Source organism: Temnothorax nylanderi, unplaced genomic scaffold, assembly GCF_030848795.1.
Source record: "Temnothorax nylanderi isolate EJ_2023f unplaced genomic scaffold, tnyl_v1.0 TNYL_tig0125_pilon, whole genome shotgun sequence".
In the NCBI taxonomy this organism is placed as follows: Eukaryota; Metazoa; Arthropoda; class Insecta; order Hymenoptera; family Formicidae; genus Temnothorax; species Temnothorax nylanderi.
The window spans coordinates 388422-402918 of NW_027249187.1; the positions used below are offsets into that span (position 1 = coordinate 388422).

The 14497-nt window shown below is 39.0% G+C and overlaps 1 protein-coding gene across 7 annotated transcripts in view; it reads left to right on the forward strand.

Moving 5' to 3' along the window:
• Nucleotides 1-11884, forward strand: part of LOC139776685 (PDZ and LIM domain protein Zasp) — a 35537-nt gene extending 23653 nt beyond the window's left edge. For 4 of the 7 annotated variants that reach the window (XM_071713553.1, XM_071713556.1, XM_071713551.1 and 1 more), the window contains 7 exons: nt 35-170; nt 640-684; nt 6681-6831; nt 7810-7996; nt 8096-8216; nt 8343-8458; nt 8655-11884. In XM_071713553.1, coding sequence (XP_071569654.1) covers nt 35-170; nt 640-684; nt 6681-6831; nt 7810-7996; nt 8096-8216; nt 8343-8458; nt 8655-8732 — 834 coding nt within the window. In that variant the 3' untranslated portion in view covers nt 8733-11884. Of the gene's footprint in view, nt 1-34; nt 171-639; nt 685-6680; nt 6832-7611; nt 7694-7809; nt 7997-8095; nt 8217-8342; nt 8459-8654 lie in introns of those variants that run through there. The other 3 variants (XM_071713552.1, XM_071713554.1, XR_011719146.1) reach the window with 3 other exon arrangements.
• Nucleotides 11885-14497: the final 2613 nt, after the last annotated feature.

The following is a 14497-nucleotide window of genomic DNA, read 5'->3' on the forward strand; positions in this document are numbered from 1 at the left end:
TAGCAATTAAAGAGAAAAATTTGTGAATTTATAGGCACCAACGAGCAACAGTCTCATTGGTCCGAAGCCCTTCGGTGGATCGAGTGGCTTTTCATCCAGTCTGTCTCCGACTCCGACATTGAATTCCGGAAGCAGTACCTTGCCACGCCCTCAAAGCCAGACTGTGACAGGTAAGTCACAATCTTATTATTAATATGAACAGGTTCGATGTGTAAACTTAAAAAATTGCAACAGCACAAGAGTGACGAAAACTCGTTTATCTTTATCTGTATATTTTGTATGTAATTCAGATTACATAATATCGCATTAAAAAATTATCGCAAATACAAGAAGACGAATGAAGGTAATGTGTGGTGATGTTAATTAAAAAATTTTTAAAGATGTATCAAAATCTATATTTTTTGTCACAAGTCGAAATATTCGATCCGCCGAAATATTTATTCACGACAACGGATAAATAACAGATAATTTTGTCGCCTCTTTTCTTCATCTTTTTTTTTTTTATTCGGGGAACCTGCGTCGATTTTACGCAGTTATCTTCGAGAAGTTCGAAGGAGCGATCTCGTAATCGATTTAAGATAATTGTGATCTCGTCTTGTGCGTCCGTGGCCTAACTCTGCCTTCGATTCTTGCAAATAGGTCGGTACTCTACCCTGCCAAAGCCAAAAAGTTCGCCTTTCAGAGGTACGACGAATAGATTAGAGCCGCCGGTTGACCGAGTTTCGAGCTTTGGCTGATACGCCTCCTTTGGCTTACGTTCTCACATTTTATATCGCTCTTTCTCCCTTGCACGCAGCTCGTATATACACACGTATCGTATCATTATATCGAACAATCGATCGATCATTGGTCCTCGCAGTATTGGTCGTCTGTATATCGTAATGGTTTCTTTAAATAGCGATAGAGAGAGAGAGAGAGGAGGAGAGGTCCTCTCTCAGTTTCGATCGTCTCATTCTTGGCTCCTTATCATTCGTCGTTATCTCGACGACGACGGCGAACTCTGAGAGCTATGACAGTTTGTAGCGACCTTCCAATATGCGTTTTCATCCCTTTTAACTTTCATACTTTTAAAACTTGCACGATGCACTCGAAAAATTATTCAAAAGTTAGTATCTTAAGTATGTTTGGTATACCATCAGAGAAAAAGTTTAAAATTAGGAATCGTTTGTAATAAAATCAGAAATTTAATATTTAATACTATGATAATACTTAGCTGCACATTGAGAAAATAAATGTTTTCTTTTGTAATCTTTTTTCTCTTTAATAATTTTTATATAATTTCTTTTCTAGAAAATTTATACAATATTTTTTTAGATTAAAAAAGACTTATAGTGTTATTTTCAAAGAAATTTTATATTACTAATTTCAACATAGAAATATTATATTTCTATATAAGAACATCTAGCAACAACTTTTTCTGGAAAATAGGAATCAATTCCCATGTCTGTTCGTGAAATTTGACCGTGTGTTATCGTGCCTCTCTTTCCGCGCATAATCTTTCTTTTATCTTTTTTCAGCCGGTCCGTCTTTCAACCCGAAACCCAGACCCTTCTCCCTCACATTCGCATGAATCAATAGCTCTCAATGGCGCCGTCGTCGTCTTCATGCTGGCAACCGAAATGCAAACACGATCAAGATGATAAAAGTGCCAGACTATAAACACTTATTTTACTACTCACGATTTTTCTTTCGAGTTTTTTAAAGAAAGTTTTTAACATTTCTCGATAATTAGATAATGTGGATAAAAAAATCCATAATTATTTTAATATATATTTATCAGTTGATCAATAATATTGCAACGCTTATTATATTATATTCCAATAATGTTCGGAACGGTTTCTGTTTGATCTCTTCCGAAAAAAAGAAATCGTGAGATAGCACACTGACTTAACAATACTTCTAAAGCGTTACTTGATGACAGTTTATCAAGGTGTTGAATAAATAAATGCAGATGCGAAATAAAGCATAAGTTCTTCATTGAACGAACAACGAACGCACGTCTACTTTGATTTTTTTTTACTGCGTCACATCATTTCTTCGATACTCGCCCATGAATTGACACTTACAGCATTTGTCTTCGCTTCGCATCGATAATTTCAAATATTTGGGATGTATCAATGCTAATACGCATTGTTATTGTAGAATCTTTTTGCTACTGTCGACCGTTCATGGTTCATGAAAGCGATGTTTAACACAAGAAGGCACGCAGCTTTTCACGCTGCTCTATTTAAAGTATCGAGTGTTGAGTGATTATCAAGAATGCACATTTGCCGATTTAGATAATGATTAAAGAAGATTTTTTCAAAAGACTAAATCTTTAATTAAATGCCTTATGATTTTTGCTTCTTTTTCTTAATTTTGCGTACCGGGCTGTGCTCGTGGTCCTCTTCCGTCGAAAAAAATATCCAGATTAAATATAATTATTTATTAAACTAAAATATAACTTTATTCTTCTTTGTTATTCTTTAGATATTAAAAATTCTAGCATAATATCTTACAAATAAAAAGTTAATTACATAATTTTATAAATTTATAATAAAGAAAATAGGCAAATATCTTTTAATACACATTTGCATAAACGTAATAAGAGATATAATTAATTTTTTAAATACATATAAAATAAAATTTTGATAGATTATAATGAATATCATTATAACATATACATATATATATTTTTTAAATATTTAATAATTATTTCGTCTACATTCTTTTTTTATAATTATTATATAATATATACAATTCTGACAAACTCGCCAGTTTCTTATTTGGCAAGCTTAAACTATTTATTCCGCTTGCATTTAAAATGTATACTTTTATAGATTCGGAAAGAGACCACGGGCGCGCGCGGTTCATCGTGCTTCTTACTCACTGCAAATTTCTCTGTTTCTTTTGTCTGTTCTTTCTAACGTACCCTGACGAATCTAATCGATCACTTACCCTCCCGAACGCGTGCATTATACACGTTTTCGTGTGTCGTGTTTTGCTCTTCCCTGCAATTCCGGCGAACTATCTTTATCGCTCATCTCGCCATCCCCCATTTGTCATCCCAGAAACCTCCAACAGCGAGACTTACGAAAGATCCTGCTATTACGAGATCGTAAAAAGCACGAAGGATCAGACCTCCCGTCCCGGCTCCGTAAAGTCCCGCCGGAGCCTCGTGTGGCCACCTCCGAAACCTATCGAAGATATCACATATCCCACTGCCAGTCCCCTATACATCAATCCGAATCCCATTCTCGACAAAAGGTGCCATCAGATCAAAGAGAAACGCGCCAGCATTGAGGCTTGCGAGCGAGCTTTGAGCCACAGAACCGAGAGGCATCGGAGTGAAAGCATCGATCGAGAGGTCGAAAGGGTATTGAAGGAGAACAGTCGTCGGCACGAAATTGACGCGATGGATCGGATAAGTTGTCCCGGGCAACCGGCATACCGGCGTGTAGAGCTGGTAGACACCAGCAGTAGAACTTCTCGATCGGATGTAACGACCTCAAGGCCAAGTTCAACCGACAGCGTCCGAAGGTCGCTGACGCCCACCAGAATCGTTCAACCGATTCCAAAACCTTGGACCGCAACCGTCAGCAGCGGCGGTACCAATCTTTATCAGCAGAGTTATGCAGTGCCGGCACAGCAGGAACAGCCTGCTGGACAGATTTGCAAAAAGTTCATGCAGCGGGAGGTTTGTCACCGAGAACGTATATCGAGCGGCAAAGAACATCGGGAGGAACAACGAGCTTACAGAGCAGAGATTTGTCGTAGGGAGCAAACAATTTGCCCGAAACCGCCCTTGCCCGCACCTAAGCAGGAACCAGCAGAGACGGTCAAAGAAATCGACACGGAAGTAACTGATCTGAGGGGTGATGATACGGATGAAGTGGACACCTCGAAGGGAATTCAAGGCGAACATGATCTCATCACCGAGACGGCTGAAGAAACGGTGGACGGTATGCGCACGAAACAATCGGCAACTTTTGAGAAAACCGTGGAGAGAGTGTCGTCACCGATAGAGAGATCTAGCGCGCCGATGATAGAGGAGGCGGAAAACAAAACGGAGTCTCAGTGTTTCGCGAGAAGAACCGAGAGACACGTCAACCGAGAAGTGGAGGACACAGTGGAACGAACTGTGGAGGAATCCGCCGAAACGGTTACGTCGGCTATCGATGCCCAGCAGATGTGCGAGAAAGCAAAGCAAGAGGAAGAGGAGAGAAAGAGAGAAGAAGAAGAGGAAGAGCGAAGAAAAGAAGAAGAAAAAAGAAGGAAGCGCGAGGAAGAGGAACGAAGACGCCAGGAGGAAGAAGAAAAGAGGAAACGAGAAGAGGAGGAGAAAACTAAGAAACATGTGACCTTTAATGAAGAGGATGAAGAAGTCGAAGAAGTACTAGAGCAGCCATTGGGCAGGACTGTCGTGCGAGAAGAACGCATCACGGAATCGGACGGGTCCACTCCGGGACGCTGCAAAATTACAAAGGAGACATATGAAGAAATCACCGAAGAAGTACTGGTCCAAGAACGTGTGAGAAGAAGAGGAGCCGTAGAAGACGAGCGTAGAAAGAGCTTGCGCGAACAAGTAGAGGTCCATCAGAGTCTCCGGGACCAACAGGCGCCGGAGAGAAAAAATGTTGTTGCAAGGTATGGGCAGCAGCCCCAGGAGACCATGGAGACGTGCAAGAAGAAGGTGCAGTTCTTGAAGGAGACGGAGACCGGTCCAAAACCCTTGCCAGACACGCCTGTAAAAAATTCCACGCCCAAGGAGTGGAAATCCGAGATGGTAAACGCCTTGACGACCGCATCTGATCGGCCGTACACACCGCTAAACGCTACGTCTAGTGTGAAGGAACTCTACACCGAGGAGACCATCTATCTGGACCACAGGTGTCGACCTAAGCCACCGCCGCCCAAAGAGGAAATCCGACCAATCTCGCCTTTCCAGCAAGCACTGACGATAGCACCTGAACGATCCTATACTCCTTTGAGTCGCGAAATTGGGCCGGAAGATCAACAGATTGCCAATAGATCGCAGACTCCGAATCTTCAGGCTCAGAATAGCGACTATTGCCCGCCGTTAAATATTCTATACGGTAAAGAGGGTACGACGAGAGAATCTTATGCGCGTGAGCAGATGTGTTTCAAGAAAGAAATCAAGGAATCAAGACCGCGACCTTTGCCTACTCCACCGCCTGATCACCGTCTGAGAGATTCCTCGGCATCACCTGCCGCGAGACCTCGACCAGAAACGCCAAAATCATCCAAATCTCTCACGGCTTGTCTAAAAAAACCAGACGCCATACCGGCCTATCAGAAGAACTTGGTGGCGATGAAAAAGGGACCTGTAGAGAGTCAGCCGTTCGTTCCCAGTAGAACACCAACTCCAACGCCTGGCAGATCCAAGTCACCTGCTCAAGGACCGCCTGAGCCGCCGGCTTGTTACGTGAAGGCTCAAGCCGCAAGAGTTCGAGAAGATCCACCACCATCGAAACGCGGTGGATCAGTACATTTCCCTTCACGCAAGACCATCTCTTACCATGTGGAGGAGGATACCGACAGCGGTCACAGAAAGCAGGAATATTCCGCTTCGAGGTCCGTTAACTACGACGAGAAGGAGACTAGCAGTCTCGACGCGGGTCCGACAGACGCACTTTATGCCCAGTTCCAGGAAACACGGTGTATGACGAGCGAAGAGACTAGCGAGCAGGCGAATACTGCGACTCAGGTGAAGAAATCGCTTCAAGTAGTAGAAGATTATGAGAAATACGAGCAAAAAGAAATATTACCGGCATTACCGTCGCAGAATCCGAAACCAAGCATCTGTGCCATCAGTAAGACGAGCCATACGAAGCCCAGTTTGCATTGTCCCATGACATCATCTACGCCAGTGAGACAGCCGACCTACAGCAGTTTCACCGAAGTACGTCACGTGCGATATGAGACTCCTTCACCGAAGCCTTGTTCGGAAACAGGCGTGACCGTTCTACCTTGCAAAGCGCATTCCGATCAGGGATTTAAAGCTGGCGTCGTCGTGGTGCCCTGCGATGGTTCCCAGACTACCTGTCCTAGATCCGGAATCTGCGTGACAGCCACGAAAGACCGATCGGGCGTGTGCGTGTCGCCTTCGTTCGGTATGCGATCCGGTGCCTGCGGTCAACCGGCAGGTACATGCGGTCGCGAGTCCGGCTGCGACTTCAACATCTCCAACTGTCCGGATTCTGACATCTGCATAGCTCCGTGTGCCGACGGTTCCGTCTGCGTGGCACCTTGCAAGAAACCCGGCCCGAATCAATCCAAGGCAAATCTTCCCTTTCCTCAAATCCCACTTCCCTACGAAGAAGAGACTTCCCCACCGGCTCCTCAATGTTCAGCTCCCGGCTTCAAACCTCGCACTAATCTGAGCGGTCAGCTTGCGCGACTGACCGCCAAGAACGGCCAGTCAAATGTGCCCGTGGTACAGCTTTACAAGCCGACTCAGACTCAGGCTCAGACCCCTCAGACCCCTCAGACCCCTCAGACCCAGAATTACACCGAGAACACTTATTACCACACTCAAAGCTACCGCGAAACCCACTGCGAGTCCGGCAATCATTGCCAGAACACTCAGAACCGCTGCCAAGACCAGATCCATTGTGATACCCTTAGTAAAACCCAGAATTTAGTAGACCCACCAAATTTGTCGTCCCACCCGGATCTAGGTACCGGAATCGGTGGCCTCGGCGGCGCGGGTTCCAAGAGTGGATCGTTCGCCGGTAGCAGCGCGCCCAAACGTGGACGAGGTATCCTGAATCAGGCTGTCGGAGCGGGATCACGTATACCCCTATGCGCTCACTGCAATTCATACGTCAGGTACTCGGGATTACGATTGTCCGGCTCGATGATATGATGATGATGCCTGTTATTTTCGTTGTTGCTTTTCGTATCTCATCCTGGACGTATCTGTTTTACTTTTGACAAATGTTTCTTTTTTCTCCATTTTTATATTGACATATATGTATATGTTTTGTACGTATATATATGTATGTGTGTGCGTGTGTGTGTGTGTGCGCATGTAAATCTATTTTTGTTCTTTAGGTGCTGTTTTTATTGTCTTTAAGGGATTTTTGTTACTCCGATTTTGAATTATTCGAAGAATTTTTAGGAAAATTAAAGCACTCATATATTTTCGCACTGTGTCGTCAGCGTGTTCAAATCAACTTCTCAGATTTATATAAATTTCGAAGTGCATCTGTATAATTATGTACTATTTTAGATGATATAACTAAAAATATGTCACTAGATATAATTTAAATTTAAATTTAATTTAATTTAGATTAAATGTAATTAAAACATTTTATATAAGTTATTATATAAAAGAGTTTTGCAAACTATTTGCATCCTATGTTATAATTCACCGTAATAATTGTAAAATAATTTTCTGATTTTTAGTGATTTTAATATTAAATATTAATTGATATGATTTATACATGAACATATAAGTTTGTATTAAACAATGTTTTGTTATATTTATGGTTGGAAATTTATGTTTTCGCTTATCAAAATGATACACGAGAGTTTACTGTATTTGTTTGTATTTGTTGTAATTGTCTAACTGATTAACATGATTTCCGTTGCACGTTGTGTTGACAGCTAACGAAAAAAATACTAATCACAAGTCGAACGGCTTCATCCTAAAACCAGTGTGCTGTAAAGACGGCAAGGAGTGCCTAAGGTTTGTATAAAACGCCACTTCGCAAATAAATGTCCATTAACACTTGTGCGTTTTGAAAAATAATTTAAATAATATATATTACGATAATCACCAAATTAATTACAATATAATTATAGAGGGCCTTTCATCACCGCTTTGGGCCAAATCTGGTGCCCCGATCATTTCGTCTGCGTTAATGCCCAATGCCGTCGTCCTCTTCAAGACATCGGCTTCGTCGAGGAAAAAGGACAACTCTATTGCGAGTACTGTTTCGAAAAATTCATTGCGCCTACGTGTAACAAATGCAACAACAAGATCAAGGGCGTGAGTATATCAGCGGCTGCTTAGCTACATTGTCGATGACAATCACGATGATTAGATTCATTAATGATTATTATTATTTCCCTCTTAATGGGTCTACAGGATTGCTTAAACGCAATTGGAAAGCACTTCCACCCTGAATGCTTCAACTGCGCTTATTGTGGCAAGCTCTTCGGTAATAGCCCGTTCTTCCTAGAAGAAGGATTGCCATACTGCGAAGCTGGTTGGTATTTCCGTGATATTAAATAAAACAAGAACATGTTCTAAATATAAAATAATTCGTGTAAAGTCATATTTACTTCATTATTCAATTAAATATGATTAAACGGCAATCTTTTCTTCAAAATAGATTGGAACGAACTATTTACTACAAAATGCTTCGCGTGTGGATTCCCTGTCGAGGCTGGTGACCGTTGGGTGGAAGCCCTGAACAACAACTATCACAGCCAGTGCTTCAACTGCACGGTGAGTGAAACTTTTTAGGGAAGATTTACTTATCCATCAAGACGCTACTTTTTATTTTGTATTATTTTCATTCATCTCTAGATTTTTTTAAAACTTCATAATTTTTATAGTGTATATCAAAATCTAGCTTTGTGAGCTGATGTGGAATTATTTAAAGATTAATATCGAGCATTTATTTCTTTTGTTGACGTATTAGATGTGCAAGAAGAATCTCGAGGGCCAAAGCTTCTACGCGAAAGGCGGTCGTCCCTTTTGCAAAAATCACGCGCGTTAAAACCGTTTTCGTCATCGATGGCATAAGATCGATGGGATGACAGGAAGGAAAAAATAGGAAGAGCAAAGAAACGGAGGGAAAGTCCAACGAAGAGAGAAGCGTACACAATGTTAATGCACCAATTACTTTATCGTGATTACTTTCTTTTTTCTGTGTCTTCGACCAAGATCACTTGACTAACCCTTTGTCAAATCCGCGAGCGATCCTTCGTATAGCTATAAAAGTACAGGATCAATTAGGGTGATTTTAACAAAAAAATATCTTTATTATTTGAGTCTGATAATGAATCGTAATATCGGTGAAAGAGAGAACGGTGGTTATTTATAGAATAGATATATCATAAAATAATATAAAAATAAGATATATATAGAAATATTAAAAATAAAATTGTAAAAAGTGACTATTAATAATATTAAATGGCATAATATTATATTTTTTCCAGTATCACCAATCACCCTGATTAATTCTACGCAATGCACATTTTCATGAGGTACTAGTAATGTCGCGCGTTGTCCGGCTACGAGAGAGATTTATTAATTAATATTTATTATCTAGCTTAATTAAGAATGGCACAGGAGGCTATCGACCACATCATAACTCTAAAAAATTCAATAGAAATACAGGTCTCAGTTTCCAATCTATGAAATTTAATAATTAATTAATCGTTTACTTATATCAGCACTAAAACATATAGTAAAAAAAAACTATATAGATATATAGTTTCTTTTTAATTAAATATTCCTTAAAAAGAGCGTTCGTCATGATTTTATATATGTCGCATAGCTTGCGCTAAAAGTCTCAGCTTAGCTCTTTAGAATTAAATGATCTTGCGTCTATCAAAATGCAGCCTTTTGTTTTTGATATTTCGACAATTCCGTTTATATCCGTACGAATATTCGGTTATCGTCGTATCAACCGTGTGTCGCGACATCGACGTCGACCGCGAACAAGTGGCGCAATTAATTATGTCGGGGACGTTTAACGACGTATCCTTGCACTTTGTGGCTCCCGGTTAATAACGGGAGGCCTAATCGCGATCTTAACGGAGTTAGCGGAATACCTCGTAAAATCGTTCGCGGCAGGAAACACTGGGACGATACAACACATAACGAACGAGCCGCCGGCGGAGTCGTCTCGATCACGGATCACGCAAAGGTCATCCGAACAATTAGTATTACGTGGGAATAATTCCGTATTTCCAAGGTGCATCGGGATGCAGCAAATGTCTCGGGTGGCAAATGATAAGAATTCCTTTACAATCCCTTAACAATCGACAACGACAGTGCATCATGACGAGAGGAAGAAAGAGAGAAAGAGAGAAAGAGAGCGCGGTCGAGAGAAAATAGATGAATGATTGTGGAAGTCAGATTGAAAGTATGAATGATGCGTAAATGTGTTTATCACATAAAGAGAGAAAATGCTCACATAGTTTCTGAACAATCAAAATTGCATGCGATTGCAAACGCATTAGATTTTAAACACGGACAATTAATCATGATAATAACACGAATTTAAACAATTTTACTTCACTCGCGCTGTTATATCTTTTATGAGTATTTAGTCTTTCTACTATCGAAATTTGTTATATTCTCAAAACAGTTCAACAATCATATGTTTACAACAATAAATTATGTTGTAAACATATTTTAAGACAAAACAAGCGCAAGCTTTTTTGTAGTCAAATTATATTAAATAATATCATTTATAATTTATTAAATAATATTATTTAACATTGATAACAAAGGATTAATTCTGGTTCCAAAATCATTATTAATCAATAAGAAATATCATAACATTTAAAAACTACAAACTAAAAAATTATACTCGGAAATATGCTAGTCAAATGCTCAAAAGTCCGTTCTTAAAATCATGAACATGTTTCACGTAATAGTAACAAATTGTTCTTGATTTATAGATGAAAGAAATGTACGCGAAAGAAGTAGCGTGTAATATTTATTAATTTATGAGAGAGTCAGAAAGGAAGAGAAGAGAGAGGAGTCCCGACATATTTTGTGGTCGTTAGGCAGTATTTGCCGAAGATATTTAATAGCTTTACTAAATCGACGAGCAAATATATATTCTTAGTGCACGCAAACTTCACTATAAGTCATCCGCAAATCCGCCGTACTCTGGAATCAGCCGATTAAAGCCGAGACTGATAACAAGTTCAGCATGCATCCGGGCTTTCATTTAATCAGCCGATCGATTCGCAAGTTGGGAAAACGAAAGGCTAAAATTCGGTAGGAACGACCTGCTGACAATTCTTAACTCTTAAATTTAAACTCTGAACTACTGCGATCTTTACTTTCTCAGTCTTTTATTGAGAAGAACTCTCCCCCTAAAATTATCATTAAAACTTTTCAAAATAAATTCATGTCTTTGAAAACATATGTAAAACAAATCTTTGAAAACATATAATGTATTATTTTTAATTAAATAATACAATGATCAGATTTCGTAGCTAAAAGTTTTTAAATTTTCAAATTTTCTTGTCTTTTTGGGACTACTATATTTAAGTTTATGATCTCTCACCACACCAGACATAATCTGAAATCGACGAAAGAGACGTTCGAGATCTATTCCAGGATATGAGGATGCGCCGGGATGAAACGTGTCAGTTTCTCATTGTTGGGTTTCAATTGTTGCTCTGTTTTACGAAATAAGAGACTCTAACATGATAGATATTATTGTCATATTATTACGTTATTTCTAATATGTTACCGATTTTCTGTGCCATCTGTGAGCTTCTGTTATGGCGTAATTATTTTTTTCTTTTGTGAATGAGAGCGAGCAAGAGAAAAAGGGTGCACGTGCGAGAGACTTCGACAGAACTCGTTTATTTGTGAAAGGTAATATATAGTGTAATCCTGTAATTATATAGTATGTAAGTGTTTTAAGCTGCGTTCGCGATGATTCCGAAAAAAAGAAAGGAATAGTGTGCGAAGAGAACTTGACTTTACCTGCACGATCGCGAGTAATCTTCGACGACGAACGTATGATCGACACCGCCGCTCGATCATCGGCAATCGTTTAACGGCGCGGACCATGAAATCTCAACTTTTGCTTGGCTGACTATCAGCTGAGCATCGCACAAGCCTCTGTATGCGTGTTACGTGTTGCTTATAAAATAAAAGAAAATATTCACTCGAGAATTTCAGATTTCTTACCCTTCACCTTCCCCGGCATCGAAGTGTTTGAAAATCAACTAGTTATTATAAATTTACCTGTTAAAAAGACGAATTTTAGAGAAATTTTTATAATATCGAAATCTTTAAACTTGTTGTTTCTTTTTTCATATTTCTTCCGTTTTACTTTTATTGTATTATGAACGCGTACACTTGGTGCGAGACACTGCCGTGTTTCTCTTGATATATTTATGTTTAATAAACTCTTCCACGTTATACAACTTTGTAATATAATGAGACATTCGGCGGACAAAACAATGCTAAAATTTAAGAGACGTCTAGATCATCCGATGTATTGAGCTTATTTCAAAGAATAGTTTTAATTATCTGAATTCGTAATAGTATACGTGTAAATGCACTTGCTATTTTATTTGACTTCATTGAAACTAGTTACTTCATTGAAACGATGTGTGAAAAGAACTCTCAAGATTCCCTTATTAGGTGAAGCAAGCATTACGGCAGATTCGCGTGTAACGAGGTGTACCTATAATAAAAATGCAGTAAAGCTATCTATAATTTACGAGTGTTATTTGTAACTAGCACTCCGTACTTCAATGAATGTGAATATTGAATGTATCATATGAATCGAATTTTGAAGTGGATGAATGAACGAGCCTGCAAAAATGCCACAACCGTCATTTTTATTTATCGACAGTCTCAAGAAAGATTGATGCGTGATTGGAATAAGACATTCGATGAGACCAATTAAACTAATTCGGACTTCTAACCAAAGTATTCTTTGCAATGTTTCATCGATTTATCATTAGCGTGCCTTCGCGCGATACCTGTTTGTCTTCAAAGAAGACAGATACGAAAGATAGTCTTCTGCTTCTTTCAAAACAGAATATTTCAGAATATTTTATAAATAAAATTATCAAATAATGAGTCAGACTAGATATTGAAATGTTGTTGAAAGACCTTTATAAAAGATTGACTTTGAATAATTATATGCTTCAATAAGAAAACTATCGATAGTAGAAAAAAACTATAAATCCACTAAAGCAAAAATAAATAAAGTGAGTGGCTAGAGTCGTGAAAAATGATAGTGAGTTTTAAGAGAAAATATTTTTACAGTCGTAAATATTGAGACTTTCTTATCTGAAGCTTTCGAGTGATCTTCAACACGATATACAAAATTCAAAACTTTAATTTCGAATGATCTTTAAACGATATACAGATCCTTACAATTTTATTCACTTTTTCGTTGTGCTAACTAAAATCTTGTCATTTTTTCTCATCTGCTTCGATTCTAAATATAATATCAAATATTTCAGTGCCTAACTACTCCTGTGCACGGATGAATGCGGCAAAAAAAGTATGCGATGAGGAATTTAATTTAACGCGAGACATTTGACATTTGACGTCAAGTCGTTGCGACGTCGATTACGCTCACCCTTTCGAACTTTCGTCGATTTTCCTACACACCCGAAATATACGTAGAGTCCTCATCTTTGCGCCTAATTTGCAATTGTGTCCTTCGCACATTGCACATTGCACGTTGGTCGTCAGTGAGTCCTAATCGATCGTCAAGCACGATCAATATAACGATGTCGCACATCGTTCCGCGGTGATAAAAACTTTTTCACGAAATTCAGGTAATCGGATAATGTCCTAATTAAATGTAATTGCCGAAACTAAAATAATTTTTCACGAACTCTCATTCCTACATTTATCGTCGCGTGACATCTAAAGAATGTCCTTTTATTTCTGTCAGAATCTTCGCAAATTAGGTACCAATTATAATTATCTCCCATTAAAAATGCGTCGACCATTAAAAGAGACATTAAAAGCACGCAGGAATGCTGGAGGAAAGTTCAATCTCTCTCATTTGAGCTTGAAACTGTCGCAGAATAATTAACACTAACATACAATAAAGTACACTTGAAGGCAGGGTTGGATTAATAATTTTATAAATCTCTCAGACACACTGTACGTTAATTTAAAAAACGTTAATTATAAATGTCAATTATTAAAATTTTATATAACATCTAATCTGGAAAAGTCAACAATATTTCTGAAATTTCTAAAAATCTGAAAATATTACTTTTTAAAATTGTAATTCTATTATATCATTCTATAATAATATTTTATTAATATTAATTAACACTATCATTAGATATATTTGTGCTTTATTAAATTTCAGAATCAAGAAACAAAAGTTGAATAGTTTTGTTGACTGTAAGAAAATATTCAATATAATTACGTAAATATTACGATATTAATGTACGATATTTTTCAGTTCAAAGTCTAGAATTTTATTAGTTGCCACGTGCAACCATCCCTATGGCTTGACGGAAAGGAACGACAGTGCGCGTCGCGTGCTTCTAATAACCTTCCATAAATTCGAATTATCTAAATTCTCTCCAATCCTTCCATAACGAGCTGCTTCTGACCGCCTACTATCTTACTACCGGCATTCTCATCCGACGTCCTTGCCGTCCCTTGCGGCAATCGCGGTGGAAAGCGCATAAAAGCTGCAAGCGACTCACAGCAGTAGCCTGCGCACCTGCGAAGCAACCGAAAGCGATTGCGTAGACCGGAACGTGGCCGCGCACCAGTGAGGACCGAGATCCCGCCTTG